Source organism: Rattus norvegicus, chromosome 19 (assembly GCF_036323735.1).
Source record: "Rattus norvegicus strain BN/NHsdMcwi chromosome 19, GRCr8, whole genome shotgun sequence".
Lineage (NCBI taxonomy): Eukaryota > Metazoa > Chordata > Mammalia > Rodentia > Muridae > Rattus > Rattus norvegicus.
The window spans coordinates 9,603,836-9,631,364 of record NC_086037.1 but is presented as its reverse complement, the minus strand read 5'-3'; the positions used below and the strand labels follow the sequence as shown (position 1 = coordinate 9,631,364).

Sequence of the window (27,529 nt, the reverse complement as noted above, 5' to 3'; positions counted from 1 at the left end):
TGTGACTCCAGGTTTTGGCTAAATCCACCGCATGTCTAGGGAAACTGTTCGAATCCCTGAAGAGCTTCAGGAAGTCAGGTCTAGTGCCAGCCAGCTTCTAGGCTGGCCACAAACGAAGCAGTCATTGAGCTGGTGAGGCCATGATAGATCTCTGATATACAGAATGAGGCCCTGAGGCAGCTGCATGACAATTACAAACTGTCATTTAGAAGGCAGCTTCTACTAAAACATGACTTCCTAAGGTGCTCTGGTTCAGTGCAGCTCAGCCTGCCCCAGTGACCCCAGACCAGGCCTCCACCCGCAAGGTCTCCCCTTCCCTTAGCTTCTCAATTAGTAATCGCTTGTCATCTCCCTTCTGAATTGAACCACAGTCAAGGGCCACATTGTGGTTGAAGCCACTGTTCCGCTGGCCTGGGTCCAGCCTAGATAACATCCGTTTTCCTCAACATCCCCCACTTCCTCTCAGATGGGTATGCGGAGCATCAGGGAAGTCAGCAGCTGCTGTCGGCCACCCTTTAGAGGCTGGTGAGGTAATCCCCAGCACTGGCTGACAAGGGCCTCAGGGTGAAAGGGGCTCTGTGTGGAGGAGAGAGTCTTACTGTTTCTCTGTCTCCAGGAGCACTCCACTGGTGTCCTGGCACGAAGAGCGGAAGAAAGGCTACCCCAGACTTCCTTGCTTCCACAAAAGCATCTTTCACTCCAAAGCAGACACAGACTGCAGTGAAGATCCCAGCACAGTAGCAGGCAGGAAGCCCTGTTGAGGTCACTGACCGCCCCACTCCCACCTTATTTCGGGGATTTCTTCTGTAGAGGGGACAGGCACATGGCACTGGGAATGCCTGCTAGCTGAACGTCACCTGCACTAAAACCGGAAGGTCTGTCAAGATGCTCAACTGCCAGGGATTCTCAAGACAGGGTAACAGCTGTGGATGGTAGCTCTGGCTGGCTCGGTGGCCCAACAAGGAAGGTCAAAGAATTAACAGGTGAGTGTACCTGGACCTTTCAACTGCAAGCAGAACAAGGACATAAGGACAGTCACATAAGGTAGCAATGGGTACCCCTTGCTTGCTGACCTCAGAGAGCTCAGAGTATCTTGGAGGCCAAGTATGTTGGCAAAATGTGTTCCTGCCTTTTCAATTTCTCAGGAAGTAGAAACTGTAATGAGATATTTCACAATCTGTTTTTACCTTCAACCAACATCAAAATGGCTCAGGTAATGACACGCAATCCAGAAGAATGGAGACCAGTCTCTGGCATGGCTTTCTGTTCCTTTTAAGACTTGGACTTTTTTTTTTTTTTTTAAAGATTTATTTGCTTTATTTATATGCGTACACTGTAGATGTCTTCAGACACACCAAAAGAGGGCATCACATCCCATTACAGATGGTTGTGAGCCACCATGTGGTTGCTGGGATTTGAACTCAGGACCTCTGGAAGAACTGCTCTAACCACTGAGCCATCTCTCCAGCCCGACTTGGATATTTCTATTACAGAAATATTATCCTTGAAATGGATTAGCATTAAGTAGACCTGCTGCCCAGAAGCTGCCCTGCCCCAAGGCAAGCAGCTCTGTCCTCATCTTCCACAGCTGAAGTCTGAAGGTTCCATACAGAGGTGAGGATACGCTCGCTCGCTCGCTCGCTCGCTCGGGTCTGAGCAGTGAGCTGGCTCAGCAGGAGAGAAAGCTCAGCCCCACCTGACTAAAGTTCCATCCCCTGCGCTCATGGTGGAAGAACCAAAAATGGTTGTGTGAGGGCCACATTACATGCTAAGTCACGCACGCATATCACCTGCAACATTATTAATTGGGGGGCAGGTGAGATGTTCAAGATAAGGTTTCTCTGTTACAGTCCTGGCAGTCAATCTGTAGACCAGGCTGGCCTCAAGCTCAGAGGCTTGCCTGTGCCTTAAAACAAAAAGTTCTTCTGGGAGACAGTTCAGCAGCAGACACTTGCTGCCAAGCCTGATTACTTGACTTTAAATCCGAGGACCCACAGTGAGGAAGGAGAGAACTGACTTCTTAAAGTTGTCCTCTGACCTCTGCATGTATACCCTCCCATAAATAATAAATATAATCTTTAAAAAACTTATTCTGTGGAGTTGGGGATTTAGCTCAGTGGTAGAGCGCTTGCCTAGGAAGCGCAAGGCCCTGGGTTCAGTCCCCAGCTCCAAAAAAAAAGAAAAGGAAAAAAAAAACTTATTTTGTTAGGGATGGTGGCACATACCTTTAATCACAGCACTGGGATGGCAAAGGCAAGCTAATCTGTGAGTCGCAGGCTAGCCTGGTCTAGTGAGTTCCTGGCAGACAGAGCTGTGTAGGGAGACCTTTTCTCAAACCAACCAACCAACCAAAAACAAGAGTTCTTCTGCAAACTTAACTAACACCACCATTGACCTCAGGGCCACCCCACTGACTATAGGGATACCCACAGGGATCAGGCAAGTCCTTAACCTGGGGATTTGTTCCAGAGGGAGAATTCAACTGAGAACCATGAAGAGAGCTACAAGGACGCTTTAAACGGTGTGTGAGAACGACCTAGGTTAAATGCCATCATGTGCCAAATTGAAATTACAACCCACCCTCCTAGTAAGGTCACTCTCCCAGTGACATCCTGGCTACATTCTCTCGTTAGTTCATCTGGAGGGTGCTCCGGTCAGTGCACCCTCGCCTGTCCTGTCCTGCAATCAGTTGTACTGTCATAGCAAAAGGAACGAGAAAGATACTCATATGAAAAAGTAACGTGAAGGTAAATTTACAAACCAAGAATATAGCATTTTATTCATTTTCAGATTATGTGTATTACACAACATATACATATATTTAGATAATATATAAAAGAAATAAACTATACGAAGAAATATTGGTCTGAATCTGCCTTGTAGGACGTCTTTAATTCTTCCGTTTGTTGAGTGTGTCTCTCACATGCCAGGGCAGGCAGCACAGGAAACCCCAGCACGTGTGTGTCACTCAAAGCTCTGCTTTTCTCCACTGAACTTAGAATGCAAGGAACACAACTGTGGCATGGTCACTGGTGTCCACGACAAGGACACAGTAGTCAGTGAGCCATAGCTCAGTGGATTGTTTAAATATTTTAGCTTCCTTTTTAAACGAAGACTCAGCGTCCAGAGTCTGTCCCCTCAGCTGCTGTCCAGTTATTGCTGAGGGAGGAAAGCAGGATGAGCAATCAGTTTCCGCATTAGATAACGAAGTCAGTCCCACCAGCCCCTACTCTGATGATACCCGAGCGGACACCAGGCCATGGGGGCACAGTGTGGCTGAGTCCACACCGTACACTGCTTGCTCACCAGCCTCTGAGGCCGACAAAGGATCAGAAGGAGGGCATTCCTCCAAAAAGAACCGTGAGCAGAAACAGGAAGCCGAGAGGGAAGAGGCGATGTACGCAGTGGCAGCAGCAACAGAACGGGCCACAGCTCACGCCTGACTTGGCGCTGCCATGCTAGAATGTGGACTAAGGCCTGGCAAACATGTCTCCAGTGCCAGCCCAGCCAGGCCAGCTTTTGGTCAAGGGTATGTCCCAGGCCATGGCTCCCCATGCCCACCCCTGGCTTCCTTCAGGAAGGGTGTCTTACTTTGGCCTTGTTCTGAACTGGTAGATATAGTTTGAACTCTGCTGGCAGCTCATCCTCTGAGTAGAGTCTGTCTGAGAAGTAAACCCTTCGGATACGACAGTTTGCATGGATCTGTGGAGACAAGACTCACTTTGACAGGCTAAACACAACTGTTTCCTCTATTACTGATTCTATCAGAAGCTCTCTCATGGTACTCTAAAACGTCAAGTCTACTAGAAAACTGGGGTGAATTCAAACAGGGGGATTCAGGAGATGGAGCGACGGCTCACTGATTAAGATAAGCTACTCCTGCAGAGAGAGAGGACTCAGGTTCAAGTCCCAGAATCCACATAATGGCTTTACAACTATCTGTAACTTCAGTTCTAGGGGACCTGACATCCGCTTCTGACTTCCTCAGTACCAAGCATACATGTAGCATGCATATACGCATGCAGGATACATGTAGTATGCATACATACATGCAGGCAAAACATTCATTTGTGTGCATGTGTGCATGCATACATATATATAAAATTCGAAGAGTTGGTTCAGTGGTCAGAGCACGTGCTCTTGTAAAGGGTCCAGGTTCAGTTCCCAGGACCCACACAGAAGCTCACAGCCACCCCTAATTCCTGTGGATAGTTTCTTGGTATCCAGTAGCTTTTTCTGGTCCTCTAGACATGAACATGGTGCACAGATGTACTTGTAGGCAGAACGCTTACACACACAAATCGATAAACTATCTTGAGGGGGGGAAAAGGGAGGATTTTACGTGTAGAATTTACTTTGTGTCTATGACCTGGTTATGCTAGCGAGTGTCCCTCCCTGTGCGGCGCGGAAGGCGCAGTACCTGCACTCTCAGGGTCTCGATGTAGTTTGTACCATATGCCCGCCGGGTGAAGTCAGATAGGTTGAACTGAATCTGGTTCCAGCCATCATCCAGCCGCATGGGCATGGTACAGATGAAGGGCTTGACTCGAGTGGTGCTCTGGTAGTTACTTGCTCGAAACCTCCGACGGACGTTCTTGTCATCTAGTACCTGCAACCCAGAGGCCACACTAGTTCCATGCTCTCAGGCTCAGATGAGCTCTTCAGACAAGCGCCTGAGCCCCACGGTGTGGACCCCAGGGAGAATAAACAGGCCAGAGACAAGTTACAACTGGTGACAGATGGCCCGGAAGTAGCAAGTTTATATTATTTGTTGTCAAGACAACAGCAGCTGCTATGACATATGACACAGCCTGCAGGCTCTCAAACCATAAAATGATTTCATATTCCTTCCCACTAAAAGCTCAAAAATACTAAAACAGAAATTATCACTCAAAATTAAATATTTTCTCCCCAAATGGACCTGTTAATCTCTAACCTGAATTTTCTTAGCTATTGATTAGATTTTCTGGGTGCTATTTCTCGAAACCCCACAATAAAACTTTGGTTTGGAACACTCTACTGAGAGCAGCACCAGCTTTAGCAGAGGCGGCAAAGAGCACACGCCAGAGGCTAACACGCAGCCTGAGTCGAGCTCCCCTCACCTGCACTTCGAAGGTAAAATACTTCTTCAAGTTTTTGATGATCATGACAAGGAAAGGCAGTTTAATCCCCAGCGTCTTCTTAGGGTCCGCAGGACACGTGATGTATGTGGTGCTGTCAGCAGAAACACCAGGGGACGGATTACTTGTTTTTCTTCCTTTGTGGTGTGTATGATACCACACAGTCCAAGACTAAAAACTAGAAAACAGCTAACGGACTCAGCTTCATCACCTACGCGAACCCCTTAACAGTTCAGTTAGATGCGTGCTTCCCAACCAGTTCAGTCCCTAGGACCCACGTGGTAGGAAGAGAAGACACTGACCTCCAAACACAGATCACCATGGGTTGAGCACCATTCTGAGTTCCCCATACACACATTCGAAATAAGTAGAACAAACAGTTAATGTCAAGTATGGCAATGTGCTGGAGGCCACGAGATCAAGGGCAGCTTGGGCAATATAAAGGGAGTATATCTTAAAAAAAACAAGAAACGAAAACCTAAACTAGCTGGGTGTGGTGGCTCACGTCTTTTTTTTTTTTTAAGATTTATTCATTTATTATATATAAGTACACTGTAGCTGTCTTCAGACACACCAGAAGAGGTTCTCTTACAGATGGTTGTGAGCCACCATGTGTTTGCTGGGAATTGAACTCATGACCTCTGGAAGAGCAGTCAGGTGCTCTTAACCACTGAGCCATCTCTCCAGCCCGGTAGCTCACATCTTTAATCCCAGCACTTGGGAGGCAGATGCGGGCAGATCTCTGGGAGGCTAGCCTGGTCTACAAGACTACACAGAGAGTTCAAGGACAGCTAGCGCTATATAGTGAGATCCTATCTTGAGAAAAACCAAAACCAAAGAAACAAGCAAATGAAAAACCCAAACCCACTCAAACAAAAGCCCGAGAGCAACAATTAAGTCTCTGAAGAACAAGGCTTGGGAAGTTCTTCAGTAGAGAAGATTTCAGTTCTTGTCTAAGGTAAATAGGAAAGGATGGAGGGGCGCAGCTGAGTGGTCAGAACAGCACGTCCATACTCTTCACTCAGCTAATTGTTTTTCTAAGCTGGGCATGGGACTAAGAGCTGTATTTAATCTGCACTAACCCTGCAGGAAAACACTCTCATTCTGCAGATGTGGAAACTAAAGCTGGAGATCAAGTAAGTTGCCTGAAATAAGCTGTAAGTGGTGTAGGGATCGCAGTCTGACTGTGCCACCTGTTAACACTGAAGCCAATGCCCTCCTGATGTAGAATGTCCAGAGAACAGAGCTGGCAACCTACCTGACATTTGTCCCTTCAATCTCTAGCACCAGGGACTGGATGTCATTGTCAGTGATTCTTTTGATGTGGCCATTCCGTACCTGTAAAGGTGAAAAATCCATCAGTGTTGAGGTTTTCGCAACAGCTTTATAAGAATTCTGAACGTTGACTGAGTGCATTTGAGGAAAAGTGGCCCAAGGCTCACAACATACAAGCTGGCAGCAACAGGTCAAGGCCTGTGTATAAGAGAGTGTTCCCGTCCCTGCCATGTGGAATAAAGTCCCTCCTGATTCAGATTTAGCTAACATTTACTCTCTACTCTGTCAACAGCAAAGTTCCTATATGGTATTATTCAACCCACAGCAGAACAACAACAACAACAACAACAACGTTAAGTGGTAAAAATCTCATTCACAGATATGAATTAGTACCCAAGGACTGGAAACAGCAGGTCCTAAGCAGGAGACTGGGTTTCCTAGACCTTCCGCTCACCATAGTATACTTGTCTTCTGTTACTCTGTGAATTCTTCTTTTTTCCACTCTTCTCTGCCCCTTTTTTCTACCCTTTCAACCATCTAACACTAAATAGGAGAGCAAAGAGGAGGGAAGGAGGGAAGGAGAGAGAGATCTTTTTTTTAAAGACCAGTCTCTCTCTTTTTTTTTTAAACTTTTTTTTTCTTTTCTTTTTTTCGGAGCTGGGGACCCAGTCTCTCTTTTTTAAAGCTTTATTTACATGAGTACACTATAGCTGTCTTCAGACACACCAGAAGAGGGCACTGAATCCCATTAAATCCCATTACAGATGTTTGTGAGCCACCATGTGGTTGCTGGGAATTGAACTCAGGACCTCTGTAACAGCAATCAGTGCTCTTAACCGCAGAGCCATCTCTCCAGTCCAAGAGAGAGAGAGAGATCTAAATAAAGTTAGGGGTCAGAAAGGGGGAGATGTTTATCAATAGACTAATTTCTGCTGACTAGGGGCATCTAGTGCCTTGTGACAAGTTTGATCTTTGCCATCAGGATATCTAATCTCTTGCTTCTTTACTCATGATTGCTTAACAAACTAAAACTAACAACAACAACCCCTCCAACAACCTACCAAGAGCTTGCCTCTCAGGGTCCTTGTAGTTACAGATCCTCTGAAAAGTCCCCACAACTCCACACATCACACAGTCACAGACTGCAGCTGGCAAAACCACAGCCCTGCTAGAGCACCAGACAAATCAGTCAGCTGCTGTGCAGTCTGAAGCAGCCCCACATTTCAGACTTGAGACTAAAATGAAAACATATTCACATAATAATTCTGTTTCTCAAAGAAACGAAAACTCCAAAGTTACTACTGCATGGCTTCTTTGTCCACAAAGATTAATAAACTACTGTCATCTGGGTAAGAGGATGTATGCCTTGATCCCAGCTCTCCAGAGGCAGAGACAGGTGGATCACTGTGAGTTCGAGGATGATCAGGTCTATATAGTTGGGTTACAACACAGCTAAGGCTATGTAGAAAGACCCTGTCCCAAGCCTCACCTGTTGGTGTCTACTTCTAGAAAGCTCAAGTAGGAGATTGCTCTGAGTTACAGGGCAGCCTGGGCTACACAGAGACCTTGTCTCAAGGAAGGGGTGTGTGTGTGTGTGTGTGTGTGTGTGTGTGTGTGTGTGTGTCGAGTTTATCCCTACTTTTTTCTTTACCTTCTTTTATATAGTTTTTTTTCTCAAGTATAAGTTCAGGTCTTTCCCATATCATGTACAGGCATTCATTTTCAGCCAAGTGACTTCTCCATTTTCTGATTTACTTTCTTCAATTATATTCTCTAGACACATAATTTAGCACTTCATACATATACAGATATACAAACTACACAGAATATGAGGACCTCTCATTAAATATGAATTCCTTTTCACAAACAAACATTTCTGAACACTAAATCCAAAGCACTTAATATGCACAAGAGACACAGAGCCGAATGTTCTATTACGGAAAAGATCAATCGAGGGTGGGAGAGGCTGCAGGAGAAAGAAAACAAACCTTCTGGGTACTAAAGAACAAACAAACAAACAAACAAACAAACAAACAAAGGCAGGGCTGAGCCAGGCACTAGTGGTGCACACCTTTACCCCCAGCTCTCAGGGGGCAGAAGCAGGTGGATCTCTGTGAGTTCAAGGCCAGCCTGGTCTACAGAGCGAGTCCCAGGACAGCCAGGACTTCACGGAGACACCCCGTCTCACAAAAACCAAAACCAAAAAGGGGGGTTGAGTTGGCCGCATAGTCAGTGACTCAACCTGACTGACTCAAAGCTCCTTGTTTTTGATCATTAATCAGCCTGGTGATTATAATTTTACTTCTATTAGATTTGTATATAGGGAGAGGGCACTAATAATACTTTTTCAACACAGACTATAAAAATTCTGCTCTGGGCTTTACCATCAGTCTCTGTCCGCTCTATCAGTGAGTCAATCTAAATCTACCCCCACTGTGTGCAGTGTTCCCCAGGTGACATCTGTGAGGCTCAGCCAAGAATAGATCAAATGACACCCATCCTTAGGGTCCTCTTCAGCACTCAGCTCCGTGTGAGGCATAAGCTAAGTGTTCAAATATGTGCTGACTCTGGAATCTGTCACCCTAAGAGCTGGCACATTTGAATAGCTTCAAGGAGGGTTTTAAACATTCCTGGATAACATATCGACTGTAGACTATTATAGGACACTGGAGATCATGGGACCATCAGAAAGCACATGAAACTAGTAGCATGAAGAATGCTTCTTACAACACACCCTTTAGTGCCATTCTCAGGCACAGAATGCTGGGCTAGATGGGCCTCTCATTTCTGCCAATGGGGAGCAGTTCTTGGGTTGTCAAGACACAAATGTCACATTGAAATGCTTCTCAAACAAAGCTGGCCACATTCAATGCCCTTCTGCTCTGAATTCTGGGCTACTTTCCAAAAGAGATTAAGAGCACAAAGGCTCAAGTCTGTGTAGAACATGCCAGCACTGCCCACCTCCTTCCCCAATACTCCCAAGCAAAGTAGCAAGATTTCTCCTGTATTTCCTGTGGAAAATCAGGAAGAATCTGTCAAAAAGTTATTTCCAAATAGTGTGGTATAGCACACTGATAAGAGCATTCCAATGAAATGCTATATTAATTTATAACATACACTAGTTATTCCCAACAACACACACATTCCTTCTAAAAAAAAAAAAAAAAAAGCCAGCTATAAGAGCAGTGGACTAAGAAGTATTTAGGCTCTCAAGTCTACTATGGCAACATGTTGATATTTATCCAACATTGTTTCAAATGGCCTCAGTCCTACCGCTTCCGAAAAGCTCTCCATCCAGAGTCAACAAGAGATCTTCCCAGCTCAGAAAGCGCAGCCAGGTCTTGTAGGGAGGAAGTGGCCTTCTGTCCTTCCCTAAGTTTACAGCTTGCAAATTTTACCCACTAAGTCCTTACAAAGGGAACAATGGCTTCCAAAGCATGCAGAGGCCAACAGAGGGAGCTAGAATGCACTCCAGAATCCCTAGGCCTCTTCTCATCCAGAGGCAAGCCAGCCTGATTGTTAGTGAGTAATTCACTAACAAATATTTCCCCCCTTATAAGGCCCCTTTCAAAGGGCTGGAAATACAAACTGGCTGGAAAAATGGAGTGGGGTGCAGATGGTGGTTGGGGATGTGAGCATTCAAGGACAGGAGACTTCTCAAAGCCTCTTCTCTAGGCTCTGGAAGAAGGGAGTGGTTCTTGGGCAGGGTTTCCACCCCATCCCCTCTAGAAATGACTACATCAGCTGTGGTAGTGCATGGGTGTAAACCTTGCAAACTAGGATAGTCTGGTAAGTTCTGAGGCCAGCCTGGTGGACACAGCAAATATCAGATTAGCCAGTGCTACACAGTAATCCCCTGTGTCCAACAAAAACAAAACAAAACAGACCAGGCTGTCACTGCCTTTCAGGAAGTAACCCCCATCCTCTGGGAAGCTTCTGGAAAACACATGTGGTAAGATGTATGGCCCCAGAAAGTGTCAACTTCCTTTCCTCAGCTCAGAGTTCACTAGGCAGGCCTGGCCTTCGGATGAAGATAAATGCATTCTCTGGCATTTAGGTGGAAGCAGGTTTCACTTTACTTCTTCCTCGAATTAGCTTATGACATGAATTCTTTCACGATCTATGCTCACACTCCGAGTATGGCCTATGAACACTTTCTTGCTTTACTCTCCTCTCTCTAATACTTAGTCATAGGCTGAAGAGATGCTTAGCAACTAAGAGCACTTGCTGCCCTGGCAGAGGAGCCCAGGTTCGGCCTCTACACTCACGTGGCTCCTGACCATGGTACTGCAGTTCTGGGGTCTGATGTGCGCTTCCAGCCTCTGCTGGAACCTGCACTTACTTGGTAAGCATAAATACAACCAGGCGCGTGCACAGGACTCTGCACGCACGCACGCACAGAGATCCCTCAACCTTTGAAGTCAGCGTGATAGCGACGCACCTCTGGATGTCTGCTATGTGCTTCCAGAGAAGTTTAATGAGAGAAGACCCACCCCAAATGTGGGTGGTACCAATCCATCTTCGGTTCAGACTCCATCACTGAATAAAAAGGAGAAAAGATGGGGGCTGGAGCGATGGCTCAGTAGTTAAGAGCACTGGCCCAGCACACACATATCAGTTCAAACTGTGTGCAGCTCTGGTTTCAGGGGATTGGCACCCTCACACAGATATACATGCAGGCAAAACGCCAAGTGGAGATAACCAATGGACAATAATAAATAAACAAACTAATGAACATCAAATATAGATAAATAAAAGATTTAAAGAGTAAAAAAGAAATGCAAGATTAGTGTCAAAATTCTCTGCTCACTGACTCCTGATCTTCATAGGTGTGGAGTCCCAGATGCCTGTCCCTGCTACCACGAACTTGGCCACACCTTTCTCCCTACTCCTACTTTCTCCTTAGACCAAGAGCCAAACAATAACTTTCTTACCTTAAGTTATTCTGCCACAGCAGCTAAAAAGCAACAAAATTATTATCAGCATGCACAGTAACAGGTTTAACAGGTACAGTGGCTGCACTTAGGGGGCTGAGGCAGAAGGATCGCTACCTTAGGCTTCTAACTCCAGTTCAGTCTGGGCACATTGTTAAGATCTGAGTTTGGATCCTCAGCACCCACGTAAGCCGGGAAAGGCAATGCATTGCCTATAACCCCAGCACTGGGAGGTGGGGATGGGCAGTCTGGGTTCAATACCTAGCCAGCTTATGTCTACCTCCAGCTTCCACAAGCAAACACGTCAGCACATACACCCCACACATATGCATGCACACACACACACTACTCATGAGAACCCAAAAAAGGAAGAAAATGAATGGACTTCATAATGACATATGTAAACGTTATTATATTGTATTCTTATTCATCCCTGTGCACCTTGGCCCATCATCCTACACACAAAGTATATGGCAGCTTTTGAACCCAAGGCACTGGCAATTAGAGACGAGAGTGATCCTCGGATTCCAGACACCAGGGGAGCAAACCTTCAGCTCATCTCAGTCATTCTCCCAGGCTCTTCATGGTTGCTGGGCAACTAATAAAGAACACTGATCTTCCCCCTTCTCTGTGTAAGCCCTAGGGAAGAGGGTCAAGATGAGGGAAAAATAATACTACAGGGATAGGGAGGAAGCTGGCCAATCTCCACAGTTCTACAGAGTGATTCAAAAATAACACATTAGCTGCACCATTCCCTCTGCCCGCCTCCCCCACTTTCATTTTCTGGCTGCACTCACTCACTCTGCAGCTGAAACCTCAGCCATCTGGCATGTCCTCTTACTGACACATGTCCCGACTTACATTAAGCCCCTAAAGCTGTCTCCTGCAGCAGGAAGTATGTGCCCAGGGCCAGGGACCTGGCTCCAAGTCAGAAAACAGGGAGAGGGAGCCCTCTGTGGGAAACTGTGGTCAGAGCTCAGCCGCAGGGACCTTGGGCTGCTCTCCACCTGCAGTACTTTTACAAGTACTAACACACGACAGGCAGCTCCAGACACATGCAAATGATCCCTTTAGCTAATCTGGGTACCACAGTGTGTCTTTCTTTCTCTTCCTTCCTTTCTTCCTCTCTTGTACTCCCTCACTTTCTCTCTCCCTCTTTCTTTCCAGACCGGGTTTCTCTGTACCCCTGGTTGTCCTGGAACTCACTCTGTAGACCAGGATGGCTTCAAACTCTCGGAGATCCACCTGCCTACTGGGATTAAAGGTGAGCACCAGCAGCACCTTGTTCATAGTGTTTCTTGAAAGGGCACAAGTAAACGGAACCCACTGTTTCCATCCTGTTACAGTAAAAGATATTATTCATAAAAATAAAGACAGCCTTGGAAAGTGAAAATCATTTTACTCTTTCTATCCAAAGACACTCAGTTCCATTCATGGAGGCCAGATAGATTTAGCACATATCAACAAGATTTATTAAATTAAAAGTCAGAGTCTAGGGCCAGCAAAGTAAGTAAGATAAACCTTATTGCAGCCAAGTCTGATGTCCTGAGTTCAATTCTTGAACCCACATGGTGAAAGGAAAGAACTGACTCCTAACTCCTATAACTGGTTCTTTGACTTCTGTGGGCATAGGCAAGAACATGTACACACACACACACACACACACACACACACACACACACACACACACACACACTAAACAAAAATGTAGTGACTTTTTTTTAAACTTTGGAGAGGGACTTTATTCTTTCCTAAAATGAGAAACAGGGACCCAGGCATCATGACCACTTAACAAGATCAACAACAGACTCTGATAAAGTCACATTCCATGGAGAAACATCAGCAGCTGGGAGGAGAGAAGAGAGAGCAGAACTCACAAATCAGTCTGATGGGCTTCTAGTAGCAACACAAGCCAGTCCCATGGACTTCCAGCGCAGCAGCAAAGAGGACTGAAGCTCATGCAGTACAGTGCAGGATGAGGAACACTCTGTTTTTTATTTTTGTTTTGAGACAATAACTCACTAGGTCACCCTGGTTAGTCACCCTAGGACTCGCTGTATTCACCAGGCTAGACTCAAACTCAGAGACTCCTCTGCCCTTGCCTCCTCAGTGCTGGGATTAAAGCTGTACCCACCCAGCCCTAACATTCTTAATAACGACAGTCGGATCTGGTGGTTCCAGAAGTCAAGCAACATTAAAGAGCCTGTTGAGGGGGCTGGAGAGATGGCTCAGTGGTTAAGAGCACCGACTGCTCTTCCTGAGGTCCTGAGTTCAAATCCCAGCAACCACATGGTGGCTTACAACCATCTGTAATGAGATCTGATGCCCTCTTCTGGTGCATCTGAAGGCAGTTACAGTGTACTCATATACAATAAAATAAAATCTTAAAAAAATAAATTTATAAGAGCCTGTTGATTCTTTCTGAGCTCTTGGTCTGAAAACCAATAAAGATTTGTCTCAGATCTTAAGTAAGTCCCAGCGTGACAAGGAGGATGCAGAGGCTGGGAGCTGACAAACTGAGCCTGCAGGGCCAAGGCAGCACCAGAGGTACTGCTTCCTCTGCACTGAGCCGGAGACCAAGGAAGATGTGGGTGGACTTGGGGTGAAAGCCAGCACCAACCAGTGCGGGAGGTTTTACACTGCAGAGAGCTTCATGGCCTTCACATGCAGGAGTCTGTTTCTAAGGAGGGGCCAGTGAGTGAGCCTGGACAACTAGTTAGACAGATGCCAGCCATTAGAGGTTTGGGAGAGGAAAAGCCAAGGGACGATGACTGCACCGTCTTAATTTCAGAAGCCTAAGCAGATGCTATACCCAATCCTTCAAGATTGTTGTTTTATGGAAGCCAAGTAGGCATTCTCTCTGTGCACAAATGCAAAAGTCAGAATAGTAAATATTTGTGATATCAAAATGGAACCCAAAATAGTCCTCAGTCAGTGTGTAGTGTCTACTGGCAAAGGGCCAAGCCACGTGTAGGTAACAGACAGCCCTATCATCCTCTACCCTACAACCAGACCTTACTTCTCAGGAAAAGGGCAGTTCCCCCTCAATTCTGTATCCGTAGACAATGCCTGTCACTCAGGTGTTGCTCAGTAAATCCCTGATAAACATGATCGATAAACATGACCAGTTCCCAGGGTCTCCTTGACTGGACTGTTCCCAGTTACTGGGAACTTCATAACTTAACTCAGGAAAGGCCTGAACACAGCAAAGCTAACCTGGAGGCCGAACTTCCCCTCCATCCTTGCCTCCTCTTGCTTCAACTGGAGAAAACCTCTCCCTTAAATGCTAAGTCTGTCAAATCCAAACAAGAGTTGGAAACATAACTAATTTCTTTCCAAAATGTCTGTTTAATTTGCTCCATGTAACTCTGCTCCAACAATGTTTCTTACGTGTTTATGTCATCAGGGTACCATTGGCCCTTTAGAGGCGTTGTTAAGGGACACAGCGAGCGCACCATGGTTACTCTGCTTTCTCTGCCATGTGTAAACATGGTGACCAGTCAAAAAGTCGGGCTTGAAAAAAAAAAATAAACCACATCTCAGATCAAAACCAGGGGGGAAATGAATGCCTCTGAGAGAAGCTTCGACACTTCTCTCCCATCGTAACTGTCCAGATACCAAGCTGGTGAGCATCCTCCTCCAAACACTGCCAGGTGGACTTGCTCTGGGTTCTCGGTGCAGAGGTCTGATTTAAGAACTCCTGATGCTTCATTTCAAAATGAATAAACACTCAGGAGAATGGGGGAAGTTAAGGGTCTGCTTCCTACGCCATACTCTTGACATAACTCTGGCTATGGATCTGAAAGAGTTGGTCAGACTGCTCACGTACCAAAGGCCAGATCTTGTTGAGCTCTCAACTGACTTGGCCAAATGACACGATACTTCCAACAGGCTTCTCTCAAAACTGTCCTCAGAACACACGACTCTCTAGCAGTGACAAGCTGAAGGCAAGTCAGGTACTCTGTCAACCACTATGCGCCTCAAAGCCCTCCTCTGTGAATTAGGAAAGACACTGCATTGTTCTCGTTCCACTAACAATAATCTTGACTTATTCCACCCATTCTATATACATCTCTATGAACACCACCTCTCTCCATCTTCCCCCGCCGAGGGCAGAACTAAAGCTACTCCCTAAATCACCTGGCTTCCGCATTAGAGTGCCCACTTTGTATTTAAAAAAAAAAAAAAACGAATCTTCACGAGAAAAGAAACGCCAAGGCATTTCTGCTAGCTCTTAACATCTCCAAAAGTGAGCAGGGAAGGCCACCATCTCATGTGGCAAACGAAGATACCATCCATTCCAGAGGACGGCTAGATAAAAATACGGAGGCTTGACACTGGGTCTGCACTTGCGGCTCTTGAGAAGCCTCTAACAATCACCTTTGTGCAGTTTTCGGAGAAAGCCGGTACAGGAGGAACAGTACGGACTCTAAGTTAAAGAAAGCTCGCAGCCAAGTTCCAAAGGTCAGGCTATCGGCGGTCAATGAAATGGAGGGGGCTAATGAATGAGACCGGAACACCTCTGGCTTGGCCGGTGCTCAGGATGCCCGGGAAAGAGGCCCTCTGTCTAGAGGGCAGCACAATGCCTGGTATCAGCGAACACATGCATGTCTTTCATCAAAGGACTATGCGTTTCAAGCTAGGCTGTGGACCCTGCACCCATTCTACTGACCAGGAAGCCGAGGCTCAGTAGCCACACCATTTCGTGGGCGGCGAGTGCCCCGCCCACACCCCGCCCCATCGCTCACCTTTTTGTCCCAGATCTGCAGGGGCTTGCTGCCGATGCTGTAGAGGATGGAGAGGAAGCCGCTCTGGAACGTGTTCTTGAACATCTCGCCAGCCGCGGCCCCGCAGCCGCCCTAGGCCCGGGACTGGAAATCGGAACCGAACGGCGAAAGAGAGAGGGTGCCGCCGGTCCGAAGGAAGGACACTGAGCTGCAGCCACTGACGGCGGGAAGCGGCGGATCCGCAAGCCTCGGTGAACACACAGCCACCTCAGCACCGAAACCACAGCAACTGCCGCCCGCGCCGCCAAGCCTGCCTGAGAGGAGGCGGAGCGCCGCCGCGGCCAGCCACGGATCCCTCCGCACGCCTGGGCCCGCCTCCCGGAGGCGCATCACCCAGTCCTACCGCAGAAAGAGCGGTTTCCGGTTCCTTCCGCCCTTAGGCCCGCCCCTTCCTGCCCCCTCCGGAGCGGAACTCGGTTGCCAAGGGACTATTCCCCGCCCCTCCCCACTGCAGCCGAGACTTGCTTCAGAACAGCGGAAGGAGACGTAAGAAGTTACCGCACGTGTTTACAGTGCCTGCGTGGTGTCATGGGAACCGGGAGGCGTGTGGAGGGGTGGAGTCACGCCAGACACCTCCCCTGAAGGGCGGGAAGAGTAAGGAAGGTGGCTTTGTGCCAAGTACAGATAAGCATTACCCTCGGTGTGTTGATGCCAGACTTTAATCCTAGCACCGGATTTAATCCCAGCAGAGGCAGAAAGTTCTCTGTATTTGAGGCCAGCCTGGAGTACATAACTAACTCCAGGACAGCCAGGACTCGGAGACACCCTGTCTCAAAAAACAAATGTGGGTTGGCCCAGGAGAACAGGAGACAGAAGAATGTGTAAGCTAATGAATCAGTATTGAGTGCCCTATTTACATCATCATCTTTAGTTATCAAGTCACGGTGAGTGAGACGATGTGAAAGCAATACCCTGGGGAAAACATCTCTTTAAATGCATTGATCCGAAAACAAGAAAGCCTGAACATTAAGATATAAGCGAAAATTGGGCTGGAGAGATGGCTCAGCGGTTAAGAGCACCCGACTGCTCTTCCAGAGGTTATGAGTTCAATTCCCAGCAACCACATGGTGGCTCACAACCATCTGTAAAGAGATCCGATGCCCTCTTCTGGTGTATCTGAAGACAGCTACAGTGTACTTATATATAATAAATAAATAAATCTTTAAAAAAAAAGATATAAGCGAAAATTAATAAAAATTAAACACAATTGGACTGGTCCAGTTGAACCAATAGCTGATTCGGGTTTTTTGTTTGTTTGTTTGTTTGTTTGGTTGGTTGGTTGGTTGGTTTTTTTCTTTTTTTTTTCGGAGCTGGGGACCCAGGGCCTTGCGCTTGCTAGGCAAGTGCTCTACCACTGAGCTAAATTCCCCAACCCCAGCTGATTCGTTTTAAAGAGTTTGAAGCAAAGGCAATCACTTTAGCAATTTTAACGATCATAGTTGCAAAGTTTACACGTTTACTGTGTGACAGGTATAGGCAGCGCCTTACCTTGCATTAACTCACTCAACCCTCACACCAGAACTTTGAGTACTCCAGCCAGAATTTCTAGATATCGTGAAAAATATGTGAATCTATTACTGTATAAAAATGAAACTTGTTATATGGAATTTATTTTTGCATGATATCTGGAGATTCTTTATGTACTCTAAGCCAAGTGAATAATTTATAACTTGTTTTTAAGTTGTTCAGAATATCCTCAGGAGGAAAACGATTCAACATAAGAAAGAAATGATGGCGTATGAGTTTCTATGGTGATTTAAATGTTGCATATAATTAACCACTTGATATCTTAGAAAAAGTAAGTTATTTCTAGAAATAATTCACCAGTACTAAGTCTGGAAATAGAAAACGGAATGACTAATAAATAATTAAGGTAATAACTGAACTCCTCAGGAGGTTCTGAACCCTGTCTCATGGCTTTTTTTTTCTGATTAATGTAATACAGATTATTGAGGAAGCTATAAAAAGTAACATTACAGTCACTCATAATATCACCATTCAGAAATAATTGTATGCCTCTGTATATTGTCCCCATGGCTACCTGCCCAGTCCTCCTTAATCTGCCCTCATCCCATCACATATTAATGTGTGCAGACAGCCTCAGAGGCTGTGGTTGCTAAGATCCATCCTCTGGACCAGTGCGTGTGGAATCCATCACTGTCCTCCCAGCCAGGCATCTGCATTTATCTCTCCCCTCCCCCAGGAATGGCCATCTTTATACATCTTCCCCTTAAAAACCCGGATGAGAACTTCTTTGGCTTGTGTGTCTGCTCCAGAGTTACTAGATAGGAATAAACACGGTCCAGTTGGACCGAATGGCTCTTGCAAATCATGTAGCCATTGACGTTCCCACAGACAATGCGTATAGTGACAACCATTAGTCTGCTTTCTAAAATTTGCAGGTCTGAACTATGTACATGTTGTTTTGGCTTATTTTTTTCACTTTCTGACTACTATTAGGCTGGCTCATCTTTTCATAGGCATTTAAAATTAATTTAAAGTCACTTCTATGTTTTTATTATATGTGTATGGGGATGTCTCTCCCTGCATGGATGTCTGTGCACCCTCCCCCAGTGCTCTTAACCGCGGAGCCGTCTCTCCCGCCCCTCTTCGCAGGTGTGTAATTGCTTTTATTTGGGGTGGGCAAGAGGGATTCGTTGGTAAAGACACCTGTCACGAAGCCTGAGGATCTGACCCACAGGATAGATGAGTGACTGCCTCAATTTGTTCTCTGAGCTTCCTACACACACACATCCCTCCTCTCACACACACAGAGACTTTATTTTTTAATTGCTCGTTTGTGTTTTTTACCCACGTCTCCACTGAGGCTCTTCATCCTTTATTGGTTTGTGAGGCCTAGCATTCACCTCAGAAGCATCTGCTGCTGAGTGGCGTTGACAGCTTTGCTTTCCTATGTAGGCCACCCATTTCTGTCAGTGGCACGTCCGAGACCTCCTTTTCTCAGTGGTTTTCAAGACCACTTTTGTGTATAATAAGTTTCCATATTTACACCTGTCTCTTTCTGAGCTCTCTCTTCTAGTCTCCTGTTCAAAGTGCTTATACAAAACGCCAGTTGCAGGCCTTTAATCCCAGCACTCAAGGGGCAGAGGAGGCAGAGGAAACAGAGGCAGAGGAAACAGAGGCAGAGGCAGAGGCAGAGAGGCAGAGAGGCAGAGAGGCAGAGAGAGAGGCAGAGGCAGAGAGGTAGAGAGGTAGAGAGGCAGAGAGGCAGAGAGGCAGAGAGAGGCAGAGAGAGAGGCAGAGGCAGAGAGAGGCAGAGAGAGAGGCAGAGGCAGAGAGGTAGAGAGGTAGAGAGGCAGAGAGGCAGAGAGGCAGAGAGAGGCAGAGAGAGAGGCAGAGGCAGAGAGAGGCAGAGAGAGAGGCAGAGGCGCAGAGAGGCAGAGGCAGATGGCTTTCTGACTTTGAGGCCTACCTGTTCTACACAGTGAGTTCCAAGACAGCTAGGGTTACAGAGAAACCTTGCCTTGAAAAATCCAAAGGGAAAAAGAAAGCAGTGCTTATACCGATACAGACTACATTTATGTCAGTGTTGTGGTGTACCTTGATATATCTAACAGGGCAAACATTTTCTATTTTTCCAAAGCTAGTTTGTAACAGGTCTTTGTTATTTTGTGCATTCTTTTTCCCCCCACCCTCTATCCCCCTGCTCTTGGTTTCACCCCCTATGACTAGAGAGGAGATAAAGAAGGATGAAGGACTCTGAATCTAATTTCTTTTTTCTTTTGTTTCTTCTTTAAGCGTAACTACTAGCAACCAATCACCAACCACCAACCCTGCCTCTTTGGGCCGTAGCATTTATATAGCCTCTGAAAAATCTCCCAGAATTCTATCTGCAGCAGACAAAACAACGCCTCTGCTAGAGCAAGAGGCAAATCATAGTCAACTGCTGTGGACAGTCTGAAACGGCCCCATATCCCACACCTGGGATTAAAAAGAAAGCACATTCTTGTAATATTTCCATGTTTTTTATTTTAGAGATCAAAATTCCAGAATTGTCAGTGCACTAGTTTGTCTAATATTCATGGGGTTTTATTTTTCCATTCAGATTTTACAGTAAATTTATTGTTCAATTTTGATTAAGATTAGATTGTTGTTGTTGTTTTTTTTTTTTCTTTCTTTCTTTTTTTTTTTTTCGGAGCTGGGGGACCGAACCCAGGGCAAGCGCTCTACCACTGAGCTAAATCCCCAACCCCTAAGATTAGATTGTTATAGGGCTGGAGAGATGGCTCAGTGGTTAAGAGCGCTGACTGCTCTTCCAGAGGTCAGGAGTTCAATTCCCAGCAACCACATGGTGGCTCACAACCATCTGTAATGGGACCTGATGTCCTCTTCTGGTGTGTCTGAAGACAGCTACAGTGTACTCAATATAAAATAGATAAATCTTTAAAAAAAGATTAGATTGTTATAGATTTGTTTAACAAAAGTGTCTTGCCGAGCTTGGTGGTATACACCTTTTACCCAGCATTCCAGAGGCAGGAGTAGACGGATCTCGGAGTTTGAGGCCAGTCTAGTCCTACAGAGCGAGTTCCAGGACAGCCAAGGCTACATAGACCCTGTCTAAAAAGGGAAATAAAATAAAATAAAAAACAAACTTACTTTCATACTTCCTATGGCTGCCACGACAAATGACACTCACTGTCTTAGGGTTTAACTGCTGTGAACAGACATCATTACTAAGGCAACTCTTATAAGGACAACATTTAATTGGGGCTGGCTTACATGTTCAGAGGTTCAGTCCATAATCATTAAGGTGGGAGCAGGACAGCATCCTGGCAGCCATCGTGCAGGAGGAGCTGAGAGTTCTACATCTTCCTCTGAAGGCTGCTAGTGGAATACTGGCTTGCAGGCAGCTAGGATGACTGTGTTAAAGCCACAGTGACACACCCACTCCAACAAGGTCACACCTCCTAATAGCGCCACTCCCTGGGCCAAGCTTATTCAAACCATCACAGACGCCATAGTACATCCTCAGTGACCCAAAACAACAGAACTTTTTTCTGTCCTGGAGGTGGGGTGTCCAAAATCAGTGTTGTCAGAGCCACTCAACTTCGAAGATGTTAGAGGGAAAAAAATCCTTCCTGGCCTGAGTAATTCTTGGCTGACGGTAATATAAAAACTCTCCATTCATTTTCACACGGCTGCTTTCTTCTCTTCTGTATCCACTAATAAGGATACTCGCCGTCAGATTTAAGGCCCACCTTGAATCCAGTACACCATTTTGAGATCCTTAACTACTGCCTTAGCTCCTGTTCTAGTGCTGTAGAGAGACAGCATGACCGAAGCAGCTTATATAAGAAAGCATGTGACTGGGGGCTCGCTTCTAGCTCCAGAGGGTTAGTCCAGGGCCATCATTTTGTTGAGTGTGGTGCAGCCATGGCCCTGGAGCAGTAGAGAACAGCTTACATCCTGATCCACAGGTAGCAGGTAGAGAATGGGACGAAGCTCGTCACAGGCTTCTGAAACCTCACAGTTTTTCCCGCAGTGACACACATCCTCCAACAAGTCCTGCTGCTATGGGCTAGTCACCAGAGAAGACTGCTCGGACATGAGTTAAGCCAATAGAAAGTCTTCATTCGCCAGTGTACAGCTGTTAAGTGTTGGGATCAGGATCCCAGGAGAGGTCTGAGCTCTCCTCAGGGTGAGCTTTTAAGCATAAAATCCATGTTCTGAGTTAACACACTTCAATTAGCAAGAACGGTTAGCCAGAAGCAGAACTACAGAAGCCAAAAGCAAGGTTAGCACATTTTGGGATTTTCCCAGAACTATGGACTTTGATGGGTTCCTTTTAGTTTTGGAAGGTGGTTCTGTCTCCGTGTCTGAATGGCACTTGCATCATTCATGGAGTTGTGCTAAGATCTGGGGTCCCATTATAATACCTTCTAACTCTCAACCAGTTCATCCACGGGGAACCAAACATTCAAATATATGAACCATTGTGGGCCATTCTGAAACCACCACAAGTCCACATAGAAACCCACCTCTTTCTAAATTAGGTTATGTGCTGAGGTTCCAGGTAACATGCATTTGAGGTACGCTGTTCGGTTTACTAGTGTACTTTCCAGAGGCAATTTGTCTGATGCACTGTGCCAAGACCCCCATTCTCCATGCCCTAATCTTTCTCCCTCTTTATTTGTCCACCACTTGACAGTCTAAATAGTAATTCACCTCTCATTCCTTTCCTTTCCTTGCCCTCAGTTTTGAACTTGACCCATGAGTTTGCTCTGTGTTGCCCGCAGGTATATTCCTCGGGTCAAACCAGATGTCCACCACTTGAAGTAGCTATGCACTCCGTGTCGAGTCAGTGACCCAGTCTTGGACTTGAGGCTCCAGGCCACAGTGGGGCCTGTCTCTGTCCCTCCTCGCTCAGCTGATGGACCTGAATCAGGGGTAAACTGTGTCTTTGCCTGCCCACAGAAGCTCTGTGAAGTGTCCTTTTCTTTCTCTGTATATGAGCTATACACACACGTGTGTGTGGGAAGACAGACAAGGACATTAGACATCTTGCTATGTCATTTTCTTTTATTCCCTTTAAATAGGGTCTGTCACTGAAACTGGAACCAGGCTAGCAGCCAGCAAACCCTACCAACCCTCCTGTCTCCACTTTGCACAGTTCTGGGGTTCCGGGTGCTCTCAGCCATGCCTGACTTTTTTTCATGGGCTCCAAAGATTTGAACTCAGACCCTCATGCTTATGCAGCAAACACTGTCTTACCCACTGAGCCACCTCTCTTCTGTCGGAGCCTTGCGTTGTACCAGGTTTCTTTGCTAACTATGCAGTCTTCTCAGCTAAAAATGAGGATACTGGGCTGGAGAGGTGGCTCAGCAGTTAAGAGCACTGACTGTTCTTCCAGAGGTCCTGAGTTCGATTCCTAGCAACCACATGGTGGCTCACAACCATCTGTAATGGGATATGATGCCCCCTTCCGGTGTGTCTGAAGAGAGCAATAGTGTACTCATATACATAAATCTTTTCTAAAAAACGAGGACACCATTGGCATCTTGGTAATCAGCAGAGGAAAGCAGTGCTTCACCAAGCTACTCATTTGCAATAAATATCTGTGTGGACTGTGTGTGGTGTTCTTTATATTTATACACATATTGACTTACTATGTGTACTGGCTAGTTTTATGCCAACTTGACATGGGCTGAGTCATCAGAGAGGAGGGAGCCCCAATTGATAAAACATGTCTCCAGTGGATCCGGCTGTAGGCAAGCCGGGAAGGCATTTTTAAATTAGAGATTGCTGGGGAAGGCCCAGTCCCTGGTGGGTGGTACCATCCCTGCCCCAGTAGTCCGGTCTGGAAGGAAGGAGGCTGAGCAGGTCATGTGGAGCAAGCACTTCTGCATGGCCTCAGTATCACCTCCTGCCTCCAGGTTCCTGTCCTGCTTGAGTTCCTTCCCTTGCTGCTTTTAATAAGGAACCCTTTCCTCCCCGGGCTGCTGTGCTCATGGTGCTCCTTCAGAGCAACGGTGCGCCTTACTAAGCATTACATCACAGCTTCGGGTGAGGTAGCGACCTGCTGGTGAGAGGCAGGAGAATGTAGATGAATGGCTTGGCTTTGACATATTCCCTTTAGGGATGCACTATGCTTGGCTGTGATCATGTATCCCAGGCCCTGTCAGTTTCTACTGCTGCGGCAGGCACTCCATACTGAAGGAACACTGGGTGACTGAATGGAGAACCGAATGGTCACTTCTGTCACTAACATTCACTTCAAAGATAAAAGCCAAGTTTACCTAAATGAGGCCTTTCGCAGAACAAAGCTTTAGATGGGGTCATTCTTGTTTTCCAGCTGCCTCTGACACTGTAGTTCTCGTATGTATATTTTATAGCCTTCAGCACAGCGTCGGAAACCTTGTTGATAACTGGGTATTATCAACGACAGCAATGACCAACACAATTAGAACATAGTCAGATAAAAAGACCATCAAGAGCCCGGGCTGGTGCGTCAGGCCTGTAATCCCAGCTACTTAGGAGGAAGGAGGATCAAAAGTTCAAGGCCAACCTGGATACAGATCAGACTGGGCAACTCCGTGAGATCTTGTCTCAGAATAAAAAGGCAAGAGGGGGGCTGGAGAGATGGCTCAGCGGTTAAGAGCACTGACTGCTCTTCCAGAGGTCATAAGTTCAATTCCCAGCAACCACATGGTGGCTCACAACCATCTGTAATGAGATCTGGTGCCCTCTTCTGGCCTGCAGTCACATATGCAGGCAGAGTGCTAAATATTTAAAAAAAAAAAAAAAAAAAAAAAGGCAAGAGGGCTGGGGGTGTGGTTTAGTGGTAGAGTGCTTTCCTAACAAGCAGCAGACCCTGGGTTCAGACCCTCCACACCACAAAAAAAGAGAGGCTATCAATGAGAGGGAAACTGCAGTATAGAAGTAAAGCAATGAGATCCAGGCAGCAGGCACACAAGCACCGCAGATGCCAATCTGCACATTAAAAGCAGCTCAGGGAGAGTATCACGGAGCATGCTCACAGATGCCATCAATGACACAGGCTTGGCTCGTTAACTCACAGTTCTGATCGGCCTGGGATCTCTGACCATTAACCTCTTTTGAGCTAGAACCGAGGCAGGGTGTATCATGTTGGAATATTAAAACAGGTGGACATGAGTTTCTAATGATTGATTTTTAATCACGTGTGTTTAGTCACGTGCTCCCACATGTGTGTTCAGGTGGTGACTGAGGTGGAAGAGGCATTTGATGCCCGGTAGCTGGAGTTATGGGTGGTTGTGAGTCACCTGATGGTGGTGCTGAGAACTGAACTCAGGTCCCCTGGGAGATGAGGACCTATCTCTCTTCAGCTTCTAGACAGACATTATGATGAGTAGACAGACCAAAGCTGTGATCTCAGTAATCTGACAGACTGAGGAGTGAGTTTCTGACGACAGGGACAGGCTTATCTAAGATGTGTGAAATGTTTAAGGATGATAACATATTACAGGGTCTGAGACTTTGGAGGTAATATGAAACGCTCAATTTTTTTTTTGAAATGCCCGTGGTTTTAAATTTGCAATTGTAAACAATGGATGTTTAACAGTTCCAACTTATGAGTTTAAACTTAGGTTTGTTGGTATCTGAGTGGCTTTGGGAGATTTTTTTCATTAGCTGCTGTGCTTGTGAAATAAAACAGGTTATTATGTGGTCTAAGTTTGAAGTGTCTAAGGTGACTTGATTAAGCATGGGAGCAATGTCTTCAGCATTCACAGCTGCAGGGAGCAGAGAAAGGCCATGGTAAATGAAATCCTGTCTGGATGTATGCTATTGACACAGGCACTGCCATGTCAAGAACCCCAGAGCCTCGAACCCACGGAGGAATGGCAAAGCCTTCCTCTGGTCCAGCGTAGGCATCAACAGTGTGTGTAGAAAATGTCCACCATAGCTTCCTTCCCTAGATGTTTACAGCCCAAACACTGCTCCTCCACAGAGACCATTTCTACCAACATTAGCCAAACCTGTGTCCTCTATGCAGCCGTATGCCATGAGCACTTGTTTATCTGCAATGACTCTTCTCAACTGTGTGTGATAAACAGGCTGAGCTTCGGTGCAACGGTTTCTCCTGCAGAGAGCCCCGCCCATCCAATCCCAGCTCTCTGTCTCTGTCATTTCTTCATTCCCTCAACACCCCAGTCAGGTCCAAGTCCTTGGAGCCATGCCTGGAGGCAACTGATGAATCAATTAAAGGTTTCTTTGCTGTTTGTGTCCCAGAACAGGATTTGACTATGAACCTGAGGCTGGCCTCAAACTCTCAATCTTCTTGTGTCAGCTTCCTGAGTGCTAGAACTACAGCTGTGTACCACATAGCCTACATCAACCAATGTTTTTGTTGTTTGTAAGGCAGGGTTTCTCCACACAGCCCTGGCTGTCCTGTATAGAACAGGCTGACCTCAAATTCATAGCAATGCACCTGCCTCTGTCTCCAGAGTGCTGGGATTGAAGGTCTGTGCCACCACATCTGACACCTATTAAGTTTTTAATTTATTGACCCATGGAAGCTTAGACGAAGGTGTATCACACCACACCTTGTTTGTAGCTATAAAACAATTATAATTGATCATCATGACACAGCTCTAGAGGGCTGGGGACATGACCCAGTTGGTAGAGTACTTTCTGTCCATGGATAAGGGCTTGAGTTTGGGCCCCTAAAATTCACATTAAAAAAAAAAAAAGAGTTGGGTGCTAGTGGGACACACATGTAATTCTAAAGATCTATCTATTTATTTATTATCTATGAGTACACTGTAGCTGTCTTTAGGCACACCAGAAGAGGGCACCAGATCTCATTACAGATGGTTGTGAGCCACAATGTGGTTGCTGGGATTTGAACTCAGGACCTCTGGAAGAGCAGTCAGTGCTCTTAACCACTAAGCCATCTCTCCAGCCCACACATGTAATTCTAGTTGGGTGGTGGAGATCCCTGGGGCTCGAAGCCCAGCCAGCGTAGGCAAATAAGGAAGCTCTAGGTTCAGTGAGAGGACCTGGGACAAAAATAAGATGGGGCTGGAGAGATGGCTCAGTGGTTAGAAGCACTGACTGCTCTTCTAGAGGTCCTGAGTCCAATTCCCAGCAACCACATGGTGGCTCACAGCCATCTGTAATGAGATCTGATGCCCTCTTCTGGTGTGTCTGAAGGCAGCTACAGTGAATTCATACATGAAATAAATAGATAAATCAAAAAAATGCTTACAAGTTTATTATCAGGAAGATGAGCTCTTTTGGATGGATAGCTTTGACAAAGGCAGCATGTGACCTCAGATTTATGCTGCAGTACCCCGAAAGGATGTCATGCTAACACTTTGGAGCTACACTATACTCAGACAATCGAGGTCTGCTCTGCATCCTCCTTAAACAGCATCATTCAGGAGGCAGCCTTTTGAGTCTGGCTTCTTAGCAAAACACATGTGAGAGGCATCTTTTGTTAACAGCCCTGGAAACTGCATTCTGGGAAGAACAGTCCATCCTTTCCACCTCCTGGACCTCTGGTCATGTTGGTCCTCCCCACCCTCCTCCAGCCCGACCCCAGCCCATCGTGCACGCACACATATAATACAGATTTTGAAAGGGAAAGCTGAAGTCCTTTAAACCCCTTTAAAAAGTAATTTTTATCCTACATACACCCCACCGACAATGTGGAGCAAAGGTGCTCATTTAGCGATTCTGAACAACTGGAAACAGCCATCATCTCTGAAGGAACTGCTTTAACTCTGGCACAGCACACAGTGGAACACCGTGTAGCCATGGAAACAGATGAGGCAGATGTATGCATGCTGACTCGGAGTTTTACTGTCAACTGGAAACACTGGAGAAAACAAATCATTCTTTTTACATTCGCATCCCATGAAAGTCACTGTAAATTTAGATGACAATAAGGGTTTATAGAAACAAATGAAAA

The 27,529-nt window shown here is 46.2% G+C and overlaps 1 protein-coding gene across 3 annotated transcripts; it reads right to left on the bottom strand.

Annotated features, from left to right (window-relative positions):
- Positions 1–2,752: 2,752 nt before the first annotated feature.
- Positions 2,753–17,100, bottom strand: Cfap20 (cilia and flagella associated protein 20). 3 transcript variants are annotated; one of them, NM_001399181.1, is made up of 6 exons: positions 16,078–16,387; positions 6,379–6,458; positions 5,103–5,214; positions 4,421–4,609; positions 3,592–3,702; positions 2,753–3,159 (listed from the first exon to the last, which is right to left on the bottom strand). In NM_001399181.1, exons 1-6 carry the CDS (start codon positions 16,159–16,161, stop codon positions 3,154–3,156), a joined length of 582 nt encoding a protein of 193 aa, NP_001386110.1. In that variant the 5' UTR covers positions 16,162–16,387; the 3' UTR covers positions 2,753–3,153. The 3 variants fall into 3 exon arrangements, with proteins under 3 accessions (NP_001386110.1, NP_001033067.1, XP_038953624.1); NM_001037978.2 differs by having other exon boundaries at positions 4,453–4,609; XM_039097696.2 differs by having other exon boundaries at positions 3,091–3,702; positions 16,078–17,100.
- Between the last annotated feature and the right edge of the window lie 10,429 nt (positions 17,101–27,529).

What these genes read in the sequence shown, in the direction of transcription:
- Cfap20 (XM_039097696.2), bottom strand. Translation starts at nt 16,161, where the DNA reads ATGTTCAAGAACACGTTCCAGAGCGGCTTCCTCTCCATCCTCTACAGC. An exon ending in TGCAGATCTGGGACAAAAAG is followed by an intron (nt 6,459 to 16,077) that starts GTGAGCGATGGG and finishes TCACCTTTACAG; the next exon opens with GTACGGAATGGCCACATCAA. An exon ending in TCGAGACCCTGAGAGTGCAG is followed by an intron (nt 3,703 to 4,420) that starts GTACTGCGCCTT and finishes TTGTCTCCACAG; the next exon opens with ATCCATGCAAACTGTCGTAT.